The sequence below is a fragment of the Myotis myotis genome, unplaced genomic scaffold (genome assembly GCF_014108235.1).
Source record: "Myotis myotis isolate mMyoMyo1 unplaced genomic scaffold, mMyoMyo1.p scaffold_m19_p_4, whole genome shotgun sequence".
Lineage (NCBI taxonomy): Eukaryota > Metazoa > Chordata > Mammalia > Chiroptera > Vespertilionidae > Myotis > Myotis myotis.
The window spans coordinates 86,319,179-86,344,435 of record NW_023416346.1 but is presented as its reverse complement, the minus strand read 5'-3'; the positions used below and the strand labels follow the sequence as shown (position 1 = coordinate 86,344,435).

At 42.6% G+C, this 25,257-nt stretch overlaps 1 protein-coding gene across 3 annotated transcripts in view; it reads right to left on the bottom strand.

Annotated features, from left to right (window-relative positions):
* The window catches only part of OPHN1 (oligophrenin 1), a 604,444-nt gene that overhangs the window by 54,755 nt on the left and 524,432 nt on the right, over positions 1–25,257 (bottom strand). For all 3 annotated transcript variants that reach the window (XM_036304626.1, XM_036304628.1, XM_036304627.1), the window contains one exon: positions 10,810–10,960. In XM_036304626.1, the coding sequence (XP_036160519.1) occupies positions 10,810–10,960 (151 nt within the window). The remainder of the gene's footprint in view (positions 1–10,809; positions 10,961–25,257) is intronic.

Below are 25,257 nucleotides of genomic sequence, written 5' to 3'. Positions count from 1 at the left end.
GATTGCATCGTCATGTGCTCCATTTGAAAGGCGCGCCGCCCGCCTCTCCGGGTGGTGCGGGAGGAGGAGTCTGGCCGCTGGGCTCTGGGATCCCTCCGCGGCCTCCGGCCTCCCCGGAGCGGGTCCGAGTGTCCGAACCGGCTGCGTGGTGGCCGGCGGCGGGCCGAGGGGTGGGGCCGGGCGGCAACCGACTGCGGGGGAGGTCATGGGAGCGGAAGGCCTCACCGCCTGGCTCTTCCCTCCCTTCCCCCGTGGTCGGCTCCCCGCTTGCCCGCGCTGGGGCCGGGGGTCCATGCGGCCCTTGGGGCCCGGTCGGGGGGACCGGGGCCTGCGTGGGCCGGCCGCTGGGCCCCATGGGGGGGCATTGGCTCCCCAGCCCACGGCGGGAGCCCGGCGTGGGCTGCCACCTGCCCGCTGCCCCCCCGGACCGGGCCTAGTGCAGCAGCGGCGGCAGCGGAGTGAGGCGCGTGCCCTAGCTCGGGGAGGCCGCCATGCTGCAGTGCACCGGCCCTATGGCCGGGCCTGCTCAGAGCGGATGCCGCTCCTCCAGAGCTGGGCCACTCCACTGGCAGCAACCCCGTTTGCTGGGCCTGTGCCGCCCAGACGCGCTGGAGTCCCAGTCTGCCCGCAGGCCAGCTGCGGGTGCTGTGCGGGAGGGCCATCCTGCCTTGTGGCGAGTTCGAGCGGCAGCAGCAGGAGCCGGGCAAGGACTGCGCCCTCCATCTTGCCTTGGGTCCTCCATCTTGGGACAGAGCCATGTGCGCCCTCCATCTTGCCTTGGGTCCTCCATTTTGGGATGATGCCATGTGCTTCCTCACGGGAAGAAGCCGCTACTAGCCACACCCAGGATTTCTCTGGACTAACCAATAATAATCAAGGGAAGAGCACGCCATCACTATGACCGACTCGCGCCTGGCCAATCAGCGGGGCCCACAGTCCCCTCTCCTGCCCTCACTCCACCCCCCCTTTAAAACCCCCTGTCCCATCAGGCGTCGCTCTCTCGGCCACTGGAGCTTACCGTTGCATCGGTGAGTGTGGCAGGGGAGCCAAACCTAGGTTTGAAATAAATGACTCTTTGCTTTTGCATCGGACTGACTGGCTCCCTGGGGGTCTTGGGAACTTTGAATTCTGGGCACAACACATTTTCGCTGAGAAAGTAGTTCCTACCGGTATTGGTAGTACTTGTTGATGACTGTTCTCTAGACATATTGTCATTGCCACCGCCTTCTTTCAACTTCAAAGGCACGTTGGTCTTTAGACATTTTCTGTCAATAACACTGGTGTTTTTTTTTTCAGCATCAGAGCAACGTTTTTCCAGTAGCTGGCGTTCAGATACATCCTGTCACAGGCACCGCCTTCTTTCAAGATCAGATGCACGCTGCTCTGCAGACACTTTCTGTCAATAACACTGGCATCTTTCAGCTGCAGAGCTACGTTGTGTCAACAGTTGTTCTTTAGACATAGTCCCACCTCTCTACTGTCACAGTCTGAGATGCAGGTGAATGAGAGTCCTGGCTGTCAGGCCGCTGAGAGCTGTCTGACCAAAGGCTGATTCTGGCTGATTCTGTGGGGGTGGGACTTCCTCCTCCCTGATGTCAGTTTCCACAGCTGTGATGAGGAAGCTAGGGTGACAGAGGGAGCCGTACCCTCCAAGCCACCCTTCCTCTCACTCTGCTCTATGTCCAGCAGTCTCCTGCTCTGCCAAGTTCTCCAAACCTCCCACTCTCCGCCTGCCATTCTCCCACTCTGCTCTCCGCCAGCAAGGTCCCAGGAGCCCATGGGTGTGGCTAGGCTTGGGCGGCCTCACCTCCCATGCCAGCAATGGTGCCAGGAGTCCGAGGCCGCGGACGCAGCCGCTGTCGGCTCCTGGGGTGCCTAACACCTGCATATGCAAATTAACCACCATCTTTGTCAGGTTAATTTGCAGTCACTCCGATTGGCTGGTGGGCATGGCTTGTGGGCATGGCTTGAGCATAGCAGAGGGATGGCTAATTTGCATGTTTCTCTTTTATTATATGGGATAGTCTCTATATCATTTATTTCTGCTCTGATCTTTATTATTTCCTTCCTTCTACTTACTCAGGGCTTTTTTTGTTGCTCTCTTTCTAATTCTTTAAGTTGTAGGGTTAAATAATTTATTACCAGTTTTTCTTGTTTTGTGTGGTAGGCATGTAGTGCTATAAACTTCCCTCTGAGGAATGCTTTCACTGTGTCCCATAAACTTTGAATTGCTGTGTTTTCATTGTCATTTGTTTTCAATATGTTTTTTATTTCTTGTTTGGTTTCTTTGGTAACTCACTCATTGTTTAATAGCATGCTATTTAGCCTCCAAGTGTTTGATTTTTAATTGTTTTTATTGCAGTTGATTTCTTTTTTCATGTCATTGTAATCTTATAAGATGCATGATATGTTTTCAATCTTCTTGAATTTGAATGGACTTATCCTGCATCCTAATATGTGGTCTGTCTTTGAAAATGTCCCATATGTACTTGAGAAGAATGTATATTCCGTAGCTTTGGGGTGAAATGTTCTGAAGAAATTAATTAGTTCCATCTGATCTAGTGAGTAGTTAAGGATTGATGTTTCTTTGTTGATTTCTTTTTCAGAGTATTTATCCAGTGATGTCAGTGGAGGTATTAAAGTCCCCTACTATGATTGTATTGCTGTAGATCTCTCCCTTGATATCTTCCAGAAGTTTTTTATGTATTTGGATGTTCCTGTATTGGGTGCATATATGTTTACCTGACTTATATCCTCTTCTCTACCGATCCCTTTAGTATTATGAAGTGGCCTTCTTTATCTCGTGTTATGGCCTTCACTTTGAGGTCTATTTTGTCAGATATAAGTATTGCTACCCCAGGTTTTTTTTTTCTTTTTCTCATGGGAATATTTGCTAATACTCTCCTGTGAAGCTGTCTTGGCCTTGGCTTTTGTTTTCTGTGTGGTTTTGTTTGTTTGTTTGTTTTTCTGCTATAATTTCATCAGTTGTTATTGACCTTTTTAGATTTTCTGATTCTTCTTGATGCAAGTGTGGAAAGTTGTATTTTTCTTGGAATTTTTCCATTTCGTTCAGGTTGTCCAGCTTGTTGGCATATTGTTGTTCATAGTATTTTGTTCATAGTATTTTCATGATCCTTTTTATTTCTGTGGGGTAAGTTGTTACTTCACCTCTCTCATTTCTTTTTTTATATATATATTTTTTATTGATTTAAGATATTACATATGTGTCCTTATCCCCACGTTACCCCTCTACCCACCCCCCAGCTCATGCCCTCACACACCCCCCCCCCCCGTTGTCCGTGTCCATTGGTTAGGCCTATATGCTTGCATATAAGTCCTTTGGTTGATCTTTCCCCCTACCCCTCCCCTCCCCTACCTTCCCTCCAAGGCCCGACAGTCCAATCAATGCCTCTCCGTCTCTGGATCAGTCCTTGTTCATCAGTTTATGTTGTTCATTATATTCCACAAATGAGTGAGATCCTGTGGTATTTATCCGCTCTCCAGTTCCATCCATGCTGTGGCAAATGGTAAGAGTTCCTTTTTCTTCTTCCTCTTCTTAAAGAATATCTTTCAGCATTTCATATAATGCTGGTTTGGTGGTGATGAACTCCTTTAGCTTTTTCTTATCTGTGAAGCTCTTTATCTGACCTTCTATTCTGAATGATAGCTTTTCTGGATAAAGTAATCTTGGTTGCAGGTTCTTGCTATTCATCACTTTGAATATTTCTTGCACTCTCTTCTGGCCTGCATGGTTTCTGTTGAGAAATCAGCTGACAGTCGTATGGGTACTCCCTTGTAGGTAACTGACTGTCTTTCTCTTGCTGCTTTTAAGATTCTCTCTTTATCTTTTGCTCTTGGCATTTTAATTATGATGTGTCTTGGTGTGGTCCTCTTTGGGTTCCTTTTGTTTGGGGTTCTCTGCGCTTCCTGGACTTGTAAGTCCATTTCTTTCACCAGGTAGGGGAAGTTTTCTGTCATTATTTCTTCAAAAAGGTTTTCAATATCTTGCCCTCTCTCTCCTTCTGGTACCCCTATAATTCTGATGTTGGTATGCTTGAAGTTGTCCCAGAGGTTCCTTACACTATCTTCATATTTTTGGAATCTCTTTTCTTTTTTCTTTTTCAGTTGGGTATTTTTTGTTTCTTTGTATTTCAAATCTTTGACTTGATTCTTGGGATCCTCTTGTTTGCTGTTGGATCTCTGTAAATTATTCTTTATTTCAGTCAGTGTATGCTTAATTTCTAGTTGGTCCTTTTTCATGTCCTCCATGGTCTCACTATACTTCTTGAGGGATTCATTAAATTTATCAGCGGTTTCCATAAAATTCTTGAAAAACCTTATAAACGTGGCCTTGAACTCTATATCCAGTCATTTTCTTTCCTCCATTTCTGCCATTTGTGACCTGTTTCTTTGTCTCCGCATTTTGGCTGCTTCCCTGTGTTGATAGAGTGGCCCTGCGCGTCAGGTGTCCTGTAGGGCCCAGTGGCTCAGCCTCCCCAGTTACCTGAGGTGGACACTCTTGGTGCACTCTTGGTGCCTTGGTTGTTGTAGGATCACTGGGAGGAATTGACCTCCAGGCCAGTTGGCTGTGAGAATCAGCTGTGTCTGAAGTAGGAGAACTTCTGTGCTGAAGACACCCTTCTGGGGCAAGACTTGCTTCAGAGGGGCTTTGGTGCTCACTGAGTCTGCTCCCTGAGTGTGTCCCTTATGGATATGAGGAGTTGTAATCTGGATGGTCCCCCTCTGACCACTGGGTACAGTGGTTCCTGGATCTAAGGAGGTGCTAATTCAGCCTCTGCCTGAGGCCACACAGCAGGAGCCACGAAGAGGCTCAGCTGTGAAGCAATGCAAGCCACTGCGGGGCCTTGGGCCTTCTCTTGGAAGTTCCGGGTCTGCCTGGCTCGGCTGCAGTTAGGTACATTCACATGCAAAAGCCTCTGCCGCAGCCTGGGTGGGGCGGGGTCTCAGGGAATCAAAGGGCGGAGCAAGCAGCTATGGCTGATTCTCTGCCCAGCCCTAAGGAGTCGCGCCGTCTCAGTGACTCGATAATTGCTGCAAGCACCTCTGAGGGAAGGCCGCCCTCAAGTTCGCCCGCTGCCCGACAGTCCAGCTTCTCCCCGTATGAGTCCTGGGTCCCCAGAGACTTCCCGGAACTGGAGTTCAGAGCAGTCGGGAGCTTGTGATTCAAAAAGACAGCCGCATCCTCAGGTGCCACCCCCTTTCCACACGCGCGCGAGCCGCCATACCTCTGCACTTCACCTCCGCAGCTCATCTGGCTCTCAGTGTGCTTTTCTTTCCTTCTAGTTGTAGAATTTTCACTCAGCCAGCCTTCCTGTTGTTCTGGATGATGTCCGCTCTGTCCTTTGCGGTATTTTTCAATTGTTGTGGGAGGCGGCAATTTCCTGGTGTTTATGCCACCATCTTAGTTTCTCCTACTATCTGGAACAACTACATTCACTGTAATTTTCCTTCTTACTATTCTTTAGCAAGAGCACGTGAAAATCCGGATTCCTTCTTTACTAGCACTGTACACAGACTGACCAGCATTTCCTTTTAAACCAATAATATTTCCTACATTAACAATAGATCCTCTCTGTTGTTGAATCAGTTTTCATGGCAGCTTTGCAGGTCAGCATGGAACCTAAAAGTTAGTATAAAGCTGAGTTATCACATCTTCAGTTTTCGTTCTTGCTAAAAGGCTATCCCTCCACCTCTCCTCCGGCCGCCGGATTCCGACCACGCAGGATACCCAGGAAAGGCGCTAAGCCACCTCTCTCATTTCTTATTTTATTTATATTTTTTCTTGATGAGTCTGTCTAAAGTTCCATCAATATTATTTATCTTTTCAAAGAACCAGCTCTTGGTGTCATTTATATTTTGTATTGTGCTTTTAGTCTGTATGTCATTTATTTCTGCTCTGGTCAGTATTATTTCCTTCTTTCTACATACTCTGGGCTTTTCTTGTTGTTCTCTTTCTAATTCTTTAAGTTGCAGGGTTAAATTGTTTATTAGCCATTTTTCTTCTTTCTTGAGGTAGGCCTGTAGTGCTATGAATATCCCTCTCAGGACTGCTTTTGCTGTGTCACATAGATTAATTTTTTTTAATTTCTTTCTTGATTTCATTAGTAACCCATTCATTATTTAATAGCATGCTTTTTAGCCTCCATGTGTTTGAATGTTTTGGGGTGTTTTATTGCAGTTCATCTCTAGTTTCATGTCACTGTGAGCTGAAAATATGCTTGATATGATTTCAGTTGTCTTGAATTTGTAGAGACTTAATTTGTGTCCTGACATGTGGTCTACCTTTGAGAATGTCCCATGTGCACTTGAGAAGAATGTATATTCTACAGCTTTGGAGAGAAATGTTCTGTAAATGTCTATTAAATCCATTTGATCTAGTGTGTTGTTTAGAGTTGCTTTTTCTTTTCTGATTTTTTTTTTTGGTCTAGAATATCTATCCAGTGATGTCAGTGGGTTGTTAAAGTTCCATACTATGATTGTATTGCTGTCCATCTCTCACTTAAAGTCCTCCAGAAGTGTTTTCATATATATTTAGGTGCTCCTATATTGGGTGCATACATGTTTACCAGCTATATCCTCTTGTTGTATCAATCCCTTTAGGATTATAAAGTTGGCTTCATTGTCTCTTGTTATGGCCTTCATTTTGAAGTATATTTTACCAGATATAAATATTGCTACCACAGCTTTTTTTTTTTCATTTCTATTTGCATGGAAAAATTTTTTTGCATCCTTTCACTTTCATACTGTGTGAATCTTTTGTTCTGAGGTTAGTCTCTTGTAGACAACATATGTATGGGTCATGTTTTCTTATTCATTTAACTACCCCTTTGTCTTTTGTTTGGAGCATTTAAGCCATTTACATTGACATTTTTATTCTTTATATCTGTTTTATTCTTTCTTTCTCTATTACTTTTTCTTGAAAAATTCCTTTAGCATTTCCTGCAGTGTAGGTTTGGTGGTAATAAACTCCTTTAGTCTTTTTTTTTTTTTTTTAATCTTTGAAGCTCCTACTTTCACCTTCACTTTTGATTGATAGTCTTGCTGGATAGAGTAGTCTTGGATTCAGTCACTGGCTTTTCATTACTCTGTATACTTCATGCTACTCCATTTTTGCCTGATGTTTTCCTGTTGAGAAAACATTTGCTTGTCTAATGGGAGCTCCCTTGTAGATAATCTCTGTCTCTCTCTTGCAGCCTTTAAGTTCCTTTCTTTGTCTTTAACAATTGTCATTTTAATTATGATGTGTCCTGGTGTGAATCTTTTTGGGTTCATTTTAATTGGGACTATCTGTGTTTCCTAGACTTGTGTGACTTTTTTCATCAGGTCAGGGAAGTTTTCTGTCATCATTTCTTCAAACAGGTTCTCTATTTTTTGCTCAAATTCTTTTCCTTCTGGTAGCCCTAGTATGCAGGTCGCTGTGGCAGTTCTGTGCATTTGGGGGCATGAGGTCATGTCTACTAAGTGGTTTCAAGCAGTGGAGCCATTTGTCCAGGGGTACCAGGTCAGACACAATGGGTTGCAGTGGCAGGTCTGTGCATCTGGGGGCATTGGGCCATGGTGGCAGGGCTGGTCACACCACATGAAAGCAGTGGGGCCAGTTGGCTTAAATCATCTGGTCTGTCATGGTGTGTGGGGGTGGCAGACCTCTGGGTCCAGGTGTCAAGGTGGTGAGGTTGGCAGTGTACTCCACTGGTGGAAGAGGCAGCCCACCTTGGTGCTGCTCAACTGATACAGGCGGCTTACAGGGGTTATTCAGGTGGTGTAGGGGACAGGGTGAGCCAGGCACTGCTCTGCTGATGGAGGAAGCAGGGTGGGTTAAACATCCAACTTGCCAATATGGCAAGGCAGGCCAGGTGCTCCATTCACAGAGAGGGTCGGCCAGGTGCTCAGCTCATGTAGGGTCAACGTTCCACAAGCCAATGTGGCAGGGCAGGCCCCAGACACTGCTTGTCAAGGCATCCTGCCGGTCCTCCAAGGCCCACAGTCCAGGCACACCAAGCTGCTATGTCTAGTCTGTGTGTCCAGTGGTTTCAGGTCCCAGCAGTGGGGGCATGTGCTTCCATCCTTTGCTTAGGGGTACTGAGGTAGGGCTACTCCTTGCAGCCTCCTCCCACAGAGGACCCTGTAGGTCCTTCAAAATGGCATGCTCTCCACTTTCAAGCATAGAGAAACACCTGGTTGTGCATCACACAGCAGCTCTTCTGCTGGAGCGACCAACCCCGACCACCTCCACTCCCCTTTTCCCACCCAGCTCCTTCTGAAAGATGCCCTCCCACATTCACAACCACAAACACTCTCCCGCGCACCCGCTCACACAATAACCCTCACTCCAGTCCTGTCCTCTGCCACATTGGTCCTGCCATTTTCTTAATTGTTTCGGACTCTTACATTTTTTCTTCCATTCTTGGCTGTCTTCCTTGATGTTTTGATTTTTTGTAGTGCCATACTTTGACTCCTTTCTGTATATATTTTGTATATCTGCTACAGGTATATTTGTATCATAAAGTTTACATAAAACATCCCATTTGTATAGCAGTCTGTTTTAAGTTGCTAGCAAAGTAACAGACCACATACAGATTACATTTTGACTTTTCCTTCCCTTACATTTGTTATTAATATCATAATTTATATATTTTTAGATTGTGTATCCATTAAATTATTACAGCTATAGTCATTTTTAATAATTTTGTATTTTAACTTTTATACTGGTTAAAAGTGATTTACACACCTTCATAGTATTAGAACATTCTGAATTTGACTATATACTTGTCTTTAGCAATAAATTTTAAATACTTTTATGTGTTTCCATGTTGTTAGTTAGTGTCCATTTATTTTAACTTGAATAAAGTCTTTCAGAATTTCTTGGAAACCAGGTCTATTGGTAATGAAACCCCTCTGAATTTGTCTGGAAAAGTTTTATCACTCCTTCATTCAGAAAGACTGCTTTGTAAAGTGTAGTATTCTTGGTTGACAGGTTTTCCCCCCTTTCAGTACTTATCATATATCATTCCACTCTCTCAGGACATACAGGGTTTCTGCTGAGAAATCTCTTCATAGTGCTATAGTTTCTTTGTATGTGATAATTCATTTTTCTTGTGCTGCATTCAAAATTCTCTCTTGGTCCTGGTATTTTGAGAATTTAATAGAATATGTCTTAGTGAAAATCTCTTTATGTTTAATCTATTTGGGTTTCTTTGTGCTTCAAGGATCTGGATGCTCATTTCCCTCTCCAGATTTAGTAAGTTTTCTTTCATTATTTATTGAAATAAGCCCCTTCCCCCCCCACCCCCACCCCTTTTCTTCCTCTGCTCCTTCTGGGACTCTCATAATGTGTATATTACTTTGTAGACAATGTCCCATAAGTCTCCTAGGTTTCGTTTACTTTCAATCAATCTTTTTTTTTCTCTTTGTTCCTCTGACTGGATAATTTCATATGACCTATCTTTATGCTCACTAATTATTTCTCCTGCTTGGGCAAGGTTAAGTTGAAGCTCTCTATTGAATTTGTCTATATAGTCATTGTGTTCTTCAGTTCCAGAATTTTAGTTTGGTTGTTTTCTATGGGTTCTATAACTTTCTTGGACTTCTCGTGGGAATTCCTTGTCAGACAGTTCAAAGATCTCTGTTTCAATAGGGTCAGTTTCTGGTGCTTTATGTTGTTCCTTTGGGGGTGTAATATCTATGCAATTATTACTAATCCATGAGGCCTTATGTTGTTGTCTCTTTGAAGAAGTAGGAAAATCTTCCAGTCTTTAGAGAGTGGCTTTGGAAAAGAAAACCTTTATCAGTCAGCACACAAGATAAAGGGTGGGCCATCTGATGAGATCCACAGGTGGACTTGCTGCTGCTGAAGTTTTTAGGAAGGCTGATCCAAAGCCTAGGTCATTTGGTGGACAAGCCTGCTGGAGCAAACTTGCAGCCTGGGGTCATAGGGCTGGCACATCATTGGGGTAGACCTAGAGGCTGGGTCCACAGGGGTATATCTTGGATGCTGAGTCTGTGGTTACATCGTGAAGACTAGGGGAACAATGGCTGGCCTGAAACTTGGTACCACAAGCTGGCCTGGTTCTGAGGCTTGCCTGGAGCCTGTGTCTGTGGAGGCCAGAAGGGAATGGGTTGGTACTGGGGTTCACTGGGTAGGCCTGATGCTAGTGTTCAAAATTAAGTTGAGTGTTCACTTCACTCTCCTCCCCTTAGGTGCAGGGTAATTTCCTCAAACTGCACTGTGTGAACTTGGGGGAAGAGTGACATGGGTAATATAAAAATGTTCTTCCTGCCATATGCCATGCACTTTTTCTTATTTTTGTGTCCTACCCAGGTGCTATAATCTCTCATCTGGTTACCATGGCTCTCATGAAGGTATTTTGATGTATGGATGGTTGTACGAATTGATGTTACTCTGAGGGGACATGGTCTGGAAACTACTCTTCAGCCATCTTGCTGATATCATTACTCCATTTTAGCTGGATTTGAAATTAAAATCTCAGAACATTCAGAAAGCATTGCTCACCCATTTCTATGTATTGAGGTACAAATCTAAGAACCTCCTGGATCCTCCACTGGCATCCTAAGGGATCATGGTAACTGGCTTTATAGGTTTATCCTTATCCTATTTACTGCCAAAGGACTAATTTGCTCTTTGGACATACATTTTTAAAACCATGCTTTGTATGGCCCAGAAGCCAGGAAAAGTCTACATTTACATGGAGAAAAATGGCCACACATCCACTTCTGCTTTCTTTGTGTCTAATCACTGTTAAGAAGCTAAAGGTAAATTTTACTACTGACCTTCACTTTCATCTAGGGAAGTGGTATTATAGACAAGTGTCCTTTCCCGCAGCAAGCGCTTCGAAATCGTGATTGGTTTGTGCCTTCTAGCTGTCACTCGAGGTGGAGGCACTGGGGGTGCAGCACTTTCCTCAGGTGGGCCTGAATAGATCTGTAAAGGGGGAATATTTACAGGAAACAATTAGAAAGATCAAGTTTTTATCTCCCTATGCCAGTGATGGCGAACCTATGACACGCGTGTCAGAGGTGACACGCGAACTCATTTTTTTGGTTGATTTTTCTTTATTAAATGGCATTTAAATATATAAAATAAATATCAAAAATATAAATCTTTGTTTTACTATGGTTGCAAACATAAAAAAAAAAATTTATATGTGACACGGCACCAGAGTTAAGTTAGGGTTTTTCAAAATGCTGACAAGCCGAGCTCAAAAGGTTCGCCATCACTGCCCTATGCTAACTACAATTTGATGCCAGTCAGCATTACATCTAGAGTCTGCCATAGCAATTCTAAAATGACTAAAGAAATGGGGAATTATTTTAATCGCTCTAGCTACCAGCAAGAGTTTAGAAATCTCCTACCATGTTCAAGGCACATGATCTGGCATTTCTCAGTGTGGAAGAAACAATACAGACAAAAACTCCAAGATCAGTAGTGGATTTTCCACTTACAGCCTGGGAAACCTTAGTCAAGTCTACTCCCATGTCTGAGCCTTAGCTTCCTCATCTGTAACACAGATAGGGTGCAGTGATAATCAAGTGAAAACTGTAATCAAGGTATATGGCATGAGTAGGGGTGGAGTGTGGAGATAATGAAAAATACCCACATGTACTCAATTTTTCTGAAAGGATACCAAAGAAACTGGTTATATTGTTTGCCTCAAGACAGGACTAATGAGTGGCTGAGGAAAGGATGAAGGAAAATTTATTTTCACTCCTATATCATTTTGATCTTTTAAAATTTCATACCCTTTATGCATTACTTATTAAAAATAGGACAAAAACAAAGTGCCTTGGAAAATGTAAAAAGTGTTGGATTGATGAGAGAGGGACTTTGATTAAAATTTTTATATAGTGTCTCACATGTCTTTGGGGAGAATGACATTTTGGCCAAAGAGTACACACTTTGGGAGGAAACACATATGTGCTGAGGGAGGGAGGTGACCCTTATTCAATGCAATAATGAAATCAACTCCAATGATTAGTATAAAGAGAAATGTTAGAGCCCAATATTCTATCAGAAAAGAGTCAACATAGGCTGCATAGTCACGGGATTTATATGTTTGGAAACACAAGGCAAACTTGTGTTACACCTGGATAATGGTAGAGAACAATACAAGAATATTCACAAGATAGTACATGTCTCAATGTCTCATGGCTTAGGGAAGAGAGACTATGACATAATAGTAAGCAGATGAGCTTTGAGACCATACAGTTAGGGGTTATATTTCTGGTTCCACTATTATTTAGTAACAATATTATAAATACCTAAAATTTTGTGAGCATTTGCTTAGGTATTCTTATTCCTTGTTATTCATCAAATACTCCAGGGCCTTTGCACTGAGTATTTCATCTATTTGCAGTGCTCTACCTCCAAATATCCATGTAGCTTTCTCTCTCAATTCCAGTAGGATTATGATCAAATATACTTTTAATAAGTCCTTCCAGGTGAATGTATCTAAAACGTTGACATGCTTCCCTCTACCCAACACTACCTATGCTCCTCTCCTGTTTAAGTTTTTTTTTTTCAATCCTCACCTGACGATAATTTTTCCACTGATTTTTTTAAAGAGTGAGTGGAAGAGAGGGGAGAGAAAGAGAGAGAAAAAGAAACACTGACAGGAGAGGCACATCGATTGGTTGCCTCGGTAGGCACACAAACCAAGGCTGGGAATCAAACCACAACTGAGATACATGCCCTTGACAAGGAATTGAACCTGTGATCCTTTGGTCCATGGTCCAATGCTCTAACCACTGAATCAAACTGGCCAGGGCTCCTGTTTAAGTTTTGTTCTTCTAAGCATTCCTTATCACTTTACAGCATAGTATATTGTGGTTATTTATTTTTGTTGTTGTCTGTCTCCTCACTCAATTGTAAGCTATGTGGAAGTATATCATCATGTTCACTGCTATATCTTCAGCAATTAGTAGAGTGATTAGAATTGCTGAGCCAAATGTCAAACACACTTAAAATTAAATGGCCCACTATAGCTACTCCCATTGTCCAGCTATGATAGTGCAAAAGGGACTAGATTAATATCTTCAGCCTGAAACAATAAAAAAAAACTAGAAAAATACATGGAACAATGGTTTTCAAGGCATTTAAAATCTGACAATGAAGGACAGTGATACACGAGAGACAGGAAAAACTAATGAGATGAGCCCTATGATTGTTCCAGCTTATAGATTGGAGTCTGCACAACATAATGCATGGAGGGGAATTCAGGGGGAGCCCATCAGTCTCCCTAAATTGATGACATTGAGTTGCAAGTATGGGGAGGGCAAAGAAGTGAGAGTTTTCAGGGCAGACTACCAGAGAGAAGACTGATGCACAGAGAGTTCTGGAAATCTGTAGGGGTTCTTTTTAAGACTTTAACTGAGTGCTGACCAACACATATGTGTGAGGCAAGAACCACATTATAAAATTATAGGGAACAATATCTAAGATCACAGAGTACCTGGAAGAGTTCCTCTTCTCACCAACCACAATGAAAAATAGAATAATTCATAGGACACTGGGTAGAATACACAGAAAAGTTTTGCCTCATTAGCTAGAAAAAAAAAAAAAAAACACCCTAGAGGAAACACTGTTCTTTTTCTGCCTAACAAACACTAAAAGAAATACTTTTAAAAGAAGTACTTTAAAAAAAAGCATCAAGCTGTTTTCAAGTAACTTAAATGTATCTCAGAAAATAGCTTAAGAATATTATTTATAGGAATACAAAAAAAAAAAATGGCCAAGATCCAAGAAGGCAAAATTAACAATGTCTTGCACCAAATAAAAATTATAAGAAATAACATACCTCTTTTCAAATTTGGTGATTTTTATTTCTTTTTCTTGCCTAATTGCTCTGCCTAGGAATCCAATACTAAGTTGAATAGGAGTACTAAGAGAGAGCACACTTGTATTGCTACTGATCTGAGTGAGAAAGCTGTACACTTTTGACTTTTGAGTACGATGCTAGCTGTGGTCTTGTCATATATGAAGTGTTTTGTTGAGGTGCATTCCTTCAGTACCCAATTTTTAAAATATTTTTTTTATGAAAGGATATTGAATTTTAGAAAATGCATTTTGTGCACCTAGTGAGATTATCATATGATTTTTATTTTTAATTCTATTAATGTGGTATATCACATTTATTGATTGTGTATGCTGAACCACCCTTGCTTTCCAGGGGTAAATCCCACTTAATCATGGTGTATTATCCTTTAGTATGCTGTTGAATTTGATATGCTAGTATTTCGTTGAGAAATTTTGTGTCTACATTCAACAGATATATATGTTTGTAGTTTTCTATTTTGTAGAGTCCTTATTTGACTTTGGTATCAAGGTAACTTTGGCATCATAAAATGAGTTTAGTAACATTCCCTTCTTTTCAATTTTTTTGAAGTTTGAGGAGGACTAGAATTAACTCTTTTTTTAATTTGGTAAAGTTCACCAATAAAGCCATCTAGTCCTGGGATTTTTTCTTTGTTTGGAGATTTCTGATTACTGATTCAATCTCCTCACTCATTATTAGCTTGTTTATATTTTCTATTACTTCATGATTCAGTATTTGTAGGTTGTATGTTTCCAGGAATTTAACCTTATTTTTTTTTAAATGTATTTTTATTGATTTCAGAGAGGAAGGGAAAGGGAAAGAGAGAAACATCGACGATGACAGAGAATCATTGATCTGCTGCCTCCTGTAGACCTCACACTGGGGATTGAGTCAGCAACCTGGGCATATGCCCTGACTGGGAATTGAACCATGACCTCCTAGTTCACAGATTGATCCTTCTTTTCCATGTTGTCCAATTTGTTGGCATACAATTATTTCTACTAAGAACCTTTCAATAATAACTTTAAACATAAATGGACTAAATGCTCCAATCAAAAGACATCGAGTGGCTGAATGGATAAAAAGACATGACCCATATATATGCTGTCTATAAGAGACCCACTTCAGAATGAGGGACTCACACAGACTGAAAGTGAAGGGATGGAAAATATCTGTCAGGCAAATGGAAATGAAAAAAAAAAAAAAGCTGGAGTAGCAATACTTATATCTGACAAAATAGACCTCAAAGTGAAGGCCATAACAAGTGATAAGGAAGGCTACTTCATAATACTAAAGAGATCGATACAACAAGAGGATATCACCCTGATAAACATATATGTACCCAATGCAGGAGCACCCAAATACATAAAAAAAACTCCTGGAAGATATCAAGGGAGAGATCAACAACAATACAATCATATTAGGGGACTTTAATACACCACTGACATCACTGGTTAAATCTTCTAGACAAAAAAATCAGCAAAGATACAGCAATCCTAAATGACTCACTAGATCAAATGGACTTAATTGACATCTTCAGAACATTTCACCCCAAAGCCACAGCATATACGTTCTTCTCAAGTGCACATAGGACATTTTCAAAAATAGACCACATATTGGGTCACAAGCAAAGTTTTCCCAAATTTATATCAAGCATTTTTTCAGATCACAATGGCATATTAGAAATAAGCTACAATAAAAACAATCCAAAAAATTCAAACACTTGGAAATTGAAAAGCATGCTATTAAACAATGATTGGGTTCCCAAAGAGATCAAAGAAGAAATTGAAAACATCTTATTATTCTTAATATTTCTGTGGTATCTCCTTTTCATTTTCAAATATTTGAGGCTTCTCTCTTTATTTCTTAGTCAAGCTAAAGGTTTGTCATGTTTTGTTTATGTTTTCAAAACAAGAGCTCTTCATTTCACTGATCTTTTCTATTGTTCATCTGATCTCTAGCTCATTTATTTCTGCTCTGATTTTGGTTATTTCCTTCCCTCTGCAAACTTTTGGCTTAGTTTGTTCTCCATTTTCTCTTTTCTTGAGGTGTAAAGTTAGTTTCTTTATTTGACATCTTCCTTTTTCTTTAATGTAGGTGTTTATCTCTATAACATTCTCCTCTTAGAACTTCTTTTGCTATATCCCATAGGTTTTGATACATTTTTCCATTGTTTGTTTCTAAATATTATTTATTTACCTTGACCCATTTGTTTTCAAGAAGTGTGTTGTTTGGTTATTACCCTATTGGTGGATTTTCCAGTTTGCTTTCTGTTATTAATTTCTGTTTTCATACCATTGTGTACAGAAAAGATGCTTGGTATGATTTCAATCATCTTACACTTATTAAGGCCCTTTTTGTGACCTAACATATTACCTATCCTTGAGGATGCTCTATGTACACCTGAGAAGAATGTGTACTCTACTGCTGTTGGGAGGCATGTTTTCTATAGGGCTGTTAGGTTCATTTGGTATATTTCTAATGTTTATTGATTTTCTGTCTGGATGATCTATGCATTATTTAAAGTAGGGTACTAAAGTCCTCTACTATTATTTTGTTGTTGTAAATTTCTCCCTATAAATATGTTAGGATTTTCTTTCTATATTTAGGTGCTCCAAAGTTGGGTGAGTATATAATTTAACTATGATATCCTCTTGATGAATAGACCACTTTATCATCTATAATAATAAAAGTGTAATATGCTAATTAGACTGGATGACCTTCTGGACGAAGTCAGGGCTGTGAGGGCTGAGCCTCTTGCACGAATTTTGTGCATCAAGCCTCTAGCAGAGATATAAAGCATAGTGTAATGAATAGTATAGTTAATAATACTGTACTATAATGATGTAATATGATACCTATTGCTTCCATAGCAATTACATAATCTAATCTAATAAAAGAGAAACATGCAAATTGACTGCACCTCCACTACGCCCCAAGCCATGCCCACTAGCCAATCAGAGTGACTATATGCAAATTAACCCAACCAAGATGGCTGCCGGCAGCCACGGAGCTGGAGCAAGCAGGAGGCTTGGTTGCCCCAGCGATGGAGGAAGCCAAGCTTCCCACCTGCCCTGGCAGGCTGTGGCCTCAGCTCAAGGCAACAAAGTTTCAATTATAGAAGAAAAATAAATCCCAGATACCTGCTTCCAGTCAGTCTCCACTGGGAGCTTAGGTGGCTGGGGGCTGTGGCCAGCCTGCAAACAGCCATCAGCCCCTCACCCAGGCTGGCCACACCATCATGGGGTAAGGGTCCCTGCTTGGGGGCTTGGCCAGCCTGCAAACAGCCATCAGCCCCTCACCCAGGCTGGCCAGGCACCCCAGCAGGGGCCCCCTTCCTGAAGGGGGTGTGGCCAGCCTGAAAATGGCCCTCAGCCCCTCACCCAGGCTGGCCAGGCACCCCAGTGGGACCCCACCCTGATCCAGGACACCCTTCAGGGCAAAAAAGCCGGCCCCCACCTGTGCACCAAGCCTCTATCCTATATAATAAAAGAGTAACATGCAAATTGACCCTAACAGCAGAACGACTGGGAATGATTGGTCACTATGACACACACTGACCACCAGGGGGTAGACGCTCAATGCAGGAGCTGCCTGCTGGTGGTCAGTGCGCTCCCATAGTGGGAGCTCTGTTCAGCCACAAGCAAGGCTGATGGCTGCCAGCACAGCGGTGGTTGTGGGAGCCTCTCCCGCCTCCTCAGCAGCGCTAAGGATGTCCGACTGCAGCCTAGACCTGCTCCCTGCTGACAACTGGACATCCCCTGAGGGCTCCTGGGCTGTCAGAGGGATGTCTGACTGCCAGTCTAGGCCAAATCCCCTGGGAGCGGGCCTACGCCAGCTGGTGGACATCCCCCAAGGTGTCCCAGACTGTGAGAGGGCACAGGCGGGGCTGAGGGAACCCCCTCCCCCGCCGAGTGCACAGATTTTTGTGCACCAGGCCTCTAGTCCTTTATAATAAAGAGGTAATATACAAATTAACTCTCACACCATCATGCCATCACAAGATGGCTGTGCCCACAGTGGAGGTGGGGTTCCCGTAACACAAGATTGCTGCACCCACAGCAGAGGTGTGGTTCCCGTAACACAAGATGTCTGTGCCCACAGTGGAGGCAGCATTCCTGTAACGAGCCATAACAGAGCGATCAGCAGGGACCTGAGGCTACATGGTGCTGGGCTGGAGGGGGAACCTCAGACCCCAACCCCACCCAGGGGGGCTTGATGGGGTACCTCAAGGCGTGCTCCTTGCCCCAGTGCCAGGCTGGGGGACCCCAGGCTGTGCCCCCCGCCCCAGCACCAGGATAGGGGACCTGAGGCTGTGATCCCGCCTGGCAGGGATTGACGAGGGACATGAGGCCACACCCCCAACCCGGCGGACTTGATGGGAGACCACAAAGCATGCACCCCCACCCCGGTGCTGGGCCAGGGGACCTGAGGGTGTGCTGGGGGACCTGAGGCTGCACCCCTCGCCCAGCAGGGCTTGACGGAGGACCTGACGCTGTGCCCCCTGCCTGGCAGGGCTTGACGGGGGTGGGGCCGGCCGGGTCTGGGTCTCATGCGATTTCGAGGCATGGGTGGGCAAAAACTTGATTCTGGGTCCCGCAGCGCACCCCAAACTCTGACAGGGGGAAGATTTTCATATACATTTTACTAATTTTCTTTCATCTCTGACACTTCTATTATAGAGAAAGGGCAAATAGCAATATTAAATTATTTCTTCTAATTAATTCCCTTTTAATGTGCACTGGGCCACTAGTTATATAATGATCTTCCTAGTCCTTTTTTACAGTTGTTGGCTTAAAGTTTACTTTGTCTGATGTACTGGTAAATATAGCTACTATTTTCTCTTTTCGTTTTCATGTACATGGAATAACTTTTTCCATACTTTCACGTTGATCCTATGTGTTTCCTTAAAGTGGAAGTGAGTCTCTTTTATGCAGCAATTTGTTGGATCTTGTTTACTTTATTTTATATTTTAGTTACATTTGACATACAATATTATATTACCTTCAGGTGTAGAATAGTGATTAAACACTTATATAGCTTATGAAGTGATCACACTGACAAGTCTACTATGTTGAAACTTGTTTTTAATTCAGTCAGCCTCTCTATGCCTTTAGATTGAAGACTTTAATCCATTTATATTTAAAATAATTATTGATAGTATTTACCAATTCCACCTTAATAACTGTTTTCTAGGTGTTTTGTAATTCACCTGTTTTTTCTTTGTTTTTCTCTCCTCTCTTGCTGTTTTTCTTCTTGTCAAGTGATAATTTATGTAACAGTATGTTTTGATTCCCTTCTCTTTGTTTTGTGTATCGACTGTAGATTTTTACTTTATGGTTACCAGAAAGTGTACATAAACAAAAATATAGATATGAGTCTACTTATCCATTAAGGAATCTAATGAACAAAATAAACTGACAAACAAAATAGATCCAGAGATATGGAAGCATGCAACAGATTGATGACTCTCAGAGGGAAGGGGGGCGGGGCAGAGATTAACCAAAGAATTTATATGCATATATGCATAACCCATTGACACAGACAACAGGGCAGTGAAAGACTGGAAAGGGATTGGGAGAGTGACCAAGAAAGTAAATAGGGAGGGGGGAAGGGGACATCTGTAATACTTTCAACAATAAAGATAAATTTTTAAGACTCTATTTAAATCTAACATCTTTGATCATATAAAAACATCTACCATTTTATACTTCACCCCATATTTTATTTCCAATGTCATAATTTACCTCTTTTTAGATTCTGTATACATTAACAAATTATAAATTTATCTTTAATACTTTTGACCTTTAACCTTTATATTATGGTTACATGATTAACACACTTCCATATTATAGTATTTTAAATTTGACTCTATACTTCCTTTTAACAGCAGGTTTTGTATTTTCATATATCTATTTATATTACTTACTAGTGTCCTTTTATTCCTGTTTGAAGAACTCCTTTCTGTATTTCTCGTAAGGCAGGGTCTAGTGTTGATGAACTGACTCAGCTTTTCTTCATTTGTTAAAGTCTTTATCTCTCATTTCTGAAAGATGATTTACTAGGTAAAGTATGCTTGATTGGCAGGGTTTTTGTTTTTTGTTTTTCACTTTGCATATATCATCCAACTTTCTTCTGGTCTGTAAGGTGTTTGCTGAGAAATAGGTTGATAGCTTTATAGGGGTTTCCTTTATATGTGAGGGTTTTTTTCTCTTGCTACTTTTAAAATTCTGTCTTTGATTTTAGACTCTTTCATTATAATGTGTGTGGGAGATCATTTGGGGTTGAAATTTTGAGGGGACTTGTTAGCTTCATAAATCCCCAGATTTGAAAAGTTTTCAGCCATTATTTCTCTCTTTGCCTGCCCTCCCCCACTTCCCCCCACAGGAGTGAGGATATTTTTTCCATTGGTTTTCTTTTCAGTCTACTTAAAAAAAAAAATTAAATTCTTAATTGTTTAAAGTATTACAAGTGTTTCCTTTTCCCCCCCATTGACCTCTCTCTGGCCACTCTCACCCCCCAGCACATGCCTACTGTCTATGTCCATCGGTTTTGCTTAAATGCATACATGAAGTCATTTGGTTGATCTTTTACCCTCCCCTTCCACCTTCCCCTGACTTTCCTCTGAGGTTTCAGTCTGTTCGATGCTTCTGTGTCTCTGGATCTATTTCTGTTCATTATATTCCACAAATGAATGAGATCATGTGATAGTTATCTTTCTCCAACTGGCTTATTTCGCTTAGCATAATGCACTCCAGGTCCACCCATGCTGTTGCGAGTGGTAAGAGTTCTTTCTTTTTTTAAAGCAGTGTAGTATTCCATTGTGTAGATGAACCACAGGTTTTTAATCCACTCATCTGCCATTATTTCTTTTTGTGACTTTTAATTTCTTTATTTATTATGGCATTACATATATGTCCTTATCCCCCCATTACCCCCCACTCATGCCCTCACACCCCCCTGTGTTTGTGTCCATTGGTTAGGCTTATATGCACGCATACAAGTCCTTTGGTTGATCTCTTCCCCTTACCCCCACCCTCCCCTACCTTCCCTCTGAGGTTTGACGTTCTGATCGATGATTCTCTGTTTCTGGATCTGCTTTTGTTCATCAGTTTATGTTGTTAATTATATTCCATAAATGAGTGAGATCATGTGTAGCAGTACAATTCACCATAGTTAAAATTTAGAAACTACCATTATTTCTTTAAATACGCTTTCTCCCATTACTCTCCTTCTGGGATTAATGGGATTCAAACAATGAATAGATTGTCTCCTTTAATGAATCCCTTAATTTACATAGACTATCCTCACCATTTTTCATTCTTTTTTATTTTTGTTCCCCTGATTGGATTATTTCAAATAGCCTGCCTTCTAATTCACTAATTCTTTCTTCTGTCTGGTTGAATATGATGTTGAAAGTCTCTACTGAATTCTTTAGTTCAGTCATTGTTTATTTTCTAATGGTTTCTATTTCTTTTTTTTCTTCTTCTCACTTTGTTTATGCATTATATTCTTAACTTTATTTAGTTCTCTATCTCTGTTTCTTGTAGTCCATTGAATTTCTTTAAGAGTATTATTTTGGTGCTGCTGGTATGGCTCAGTAGTTGAGCATTGACCTATGTACTAGGAGATGACAGCTTGATTCCAGGTCAGGGCACATGCCCGGGTTGTGGGCTCGATCCCAAGGAGAGGGTGTGCAGGAGGCAGCCAATCAATGATTCTCTCTCATCATTGATGTTTTTATATCTCTCTCCCTTTCCCTTCCTCTCTGAAATCAATAAAAATATCTTTAAAAAAATTTTAATAGATGAGTATTCTGCATTCTTTGTCAGACCATTCCTAGACCTTCATTTCCTTAGGGTCACTTATTAGAGATTTATTAGTTTCATTTGGTGGTATCATTTTACCTTTATTCTTTATCCTTATGGCCTTACATTGATGTCTGTGTGCATTTGAAAAAGTAGATATCTCTTCCATTCTTTACAGACTGGTTTCCACAGGCAAAGCACTTCAAAAGTCAGCCCAGATTGATCTTCTGGGTAGGACATGTCGTGGTGTCCAGGGAGAGGCTTGCTGCTAGAATTCTTGTGCAGGCAGGTCTGGGGCCTGGGTCAGCAAGCTTGGCGCTTGGGTCCACAGGGACAAGCCTGGTGCCTGATTCTAAGTGGATGGGCCTGAGGTTGTGCTCACTGGAACATACCTGGTGCTTGAGTCTGTAGTGATGGGCCTGTGATCTGGGTTCAGGTGGATGGATCCATGGGGTGGTCTTGGCATCTGGGTCCACGGGGACTGTTATGGTGATGGATGGGCTGGGAAGCCTGGTTTCATAGCAACTAGCCTAAAAGCTGGGGCTATGAGACCTGGCCTGACACTAGGGAAACCCTAGAGTTTGGGTCTATGGTTCCCAGCTTGGTACTAGGGGGCCCAGAAGCCTGGCTTCATGGGATCTAGCCTACAGGCTGTTGCTGGTGCTGGTGCTGGCTTGGAAGTGAGGTAGGCCAAGAGTCTGGATGCATAGGAGTTTTTCTGGAGCCTGAGCAGCAGAAAAAGTCCTGGTATTAAAGTGGCCTGGGAACCTATGTCTGTGTGAGGCAGTCTAAAGGCTAGGTCTGTGGAAGGTAGCCAGTTCTGGAATAGGCCTGAAGTATGGGTTCAGGAGAGCTTACCAGATGCCTGGTGACATGGGAGTTAGCCAGAACTTGGGTGGGCCAGAAGCCTAGCTTTTTGGGAGCCCACTGGTGCCTTGGGAGCTGACTGGAGATGTGGGAACTGAGTGATATAGATATGGTTTAGGGACTTGGGTTTGCAGGAACCAACTGGGAATCTGTTGCTGCAGGATCCATCTAGGGTTATGGAAGTCATAAGGGGTCACAGAAGTTGGTGGACTCCTGAATGAGCAAGGAGACCACTGGGAGACTGGAGTAGACACTGCAGTCTGTAGGAGTTGGCCTGTTGCTGGGGTAGTTCAGCACTGGAGTCCACAGTGAAGTCAGATTCTCACTTCACCGCCCCTCCATGAAGAGTGTGTACCCTCTGTGCTGGACTTCCAAGGTTTGGGAGGGGGTTGGTGGTGGTGATATACTAGTAATTCTATCTTTCCTCCTCAATAAATCTTATTTCTGTGCTTCACCCATATGTTGTAATCCTTCACCCAGATTCCTTAGCTCTTGTAAAGATATTTGTGCATATATGATGTTTTGGGGACAGAACCAGTGCTAGAAATTCCTATACTGCCATCCTGCTGATATCATTCCACAATCTGCTGAGCTCCATATCTTCATATCCCATTTGCTCATTGACCTGGTCTCTGCCCACACTAATCTATTAGAACTGTTTTTTTTGTTTGTTTGTTTGCTTAAGATATTCATACTTTACTTCCTTAAACTACATAAAGTATGCGATAAAATAAAGGAAGCTATGCTTTCATGGATAAGAACCTACACTTTTTTAAAATTTAAATTCTTTATTGTTTAAAGTATTACATGAGTCTCCTTTTCCCTGCCATTGACCTCTCCCTGGCTACTCCCACCCGCAAGCACAAGCCCTCACCTCCCTACTGCCTCTGTCCATTTGTTATGCTCATATGCATGCATACAAGTCCTTTGGTTGATCTCACCCTCTCACCCCTCAACTTCCCTCATAGGTCGTACAGTCTGTTCGATGCTTCTCTGTCTCTGGATCTGATTTTTTTCATCAGTTTATGTTGTTCATTATATTCCACAAATGAGTGAGATCATGTGATATTTATCTTTCTCTGACTTATTTCACTTAGCATAATGCTCTCCAGTTCCATCCATGCTATTGCAAATGGTAAGAATTCCTTCTTTTTTATAGCAGCGTAGAATCCCATTGTGTAGATGTACCACAGTTTTCTAATCCACTTGTCTGCTGATGGGCATTTAGGCTGTTTCCAAATCTTAGCTATGGCAAATTGTGCTGCTATGAACATAAGGGTGCATATATTTTTTCTGATTGGTGTTTCTGTTTTCTTGGGATACATTCTTAGAGGTGGGATTACTGGGTCAAATGGAAGTTCCATTCTTAATTTTTTTTTTAATATATTTTATTGATTTTTCACAGAGAGGAAGGGAGAGAGATAGAGTTAGAAACATCGATGAGAGAGAAACATTGATCAGCTGCCTCTTGCACATCCCCCACCGGGAATGTGCCCGCAACCCAGGTACATGCCCTTGACCGGAATCGAACCCGGGACCTCTCAGTCCGCAGGCTGACGCTCTATCCACTGAACCAAACCGGTTTCGGCTCCATTCTTAATTTTTTGAGGAAACACCATACTGTTTTCCACAGTGCACCAGTCTGCATTCCCACCAGCAGTGCAAGAGGGTTCCTTTTTCTCTGCATCTTTGCAAGCACTTGTTTGTTGATTTGTTGATGATAGCCATTCTGACAGATGTGAGATGGTACCTCATTGTTGTTTTGATTTGCATCTCTTGGATGATTAGTGACTTTGAGCATGTTTTCATATGTCTCTTGTTTTTCTGTATGTCCTCTTTCGAAAATTGTTTTTATAATGATCACTTCTAGCTTCCTAATTGTCAAATCCAATGGGCAGTTTTCAAGCCTTATTTTGACTTTGCCCCAACAATTGACATGGGTGAAAATCCTACTCTAATATAGCCTTTACCTTTTAACTTTCTGTATGACTATATTCCTACTCTCTGAACACTGCCCAGTCTCTTTCACTGGATCTTCCTAAAGGCTGGTTTTCCCCAAGACTATGTTCTCTGTCCTCTATTGATCTCACTAGAACTGTTAGACACATTCTCTAACAGTTTTATCCACTCCCATGGATTGCAGTACTAGTTTTCTCAAATGATTTCTATACTAGTACTAGGAAATTTGTGCATGGGGGAGGGGAGGAGCAGTGTACCTCAGCCTGGCCTGCACCCTCTCCAATTTGGGACCCCTCGGAGGATAACTGGCAGTCAGACATCCCTCTCACAATCCAGAACTGCTGGCTCCTAACCACTCGCCTGCCTGCCTGATTGCCCCTAACTGCTTCTGCCTGCCAGCCTGATCATCCCTAACTGCTCCCCTGCTGGCTTGATTGCCCCTAACTATTTCTGCCTCAGCCCCACACCCAGGACCCAGGATTCCCTCCTCCAACTGACCACAGGCACCTGGGACCTGGGCTTCCCTCCCTCTGGTCAGCCATAAGCACATGGGACCCGGCCGGCTTTGCCCAGGCCAGCTGAAGCCGCAAGGGATGGTGGGCAGGTGGCTCTGCCTGGGCTGCAGCCGCAGGTGCTGGTGCCTGGGACCGCAGGGTGGGTGGCTTCTTTGTCTCCCAGGCCACAGCCAGCCGTAAGTGCTGGTGCCAGGGACTGCCAGCAGGCGGTTTTGCCTGGGCCCGGCTTTGTCAGGAAGGATGTGCGGATGGTCATCC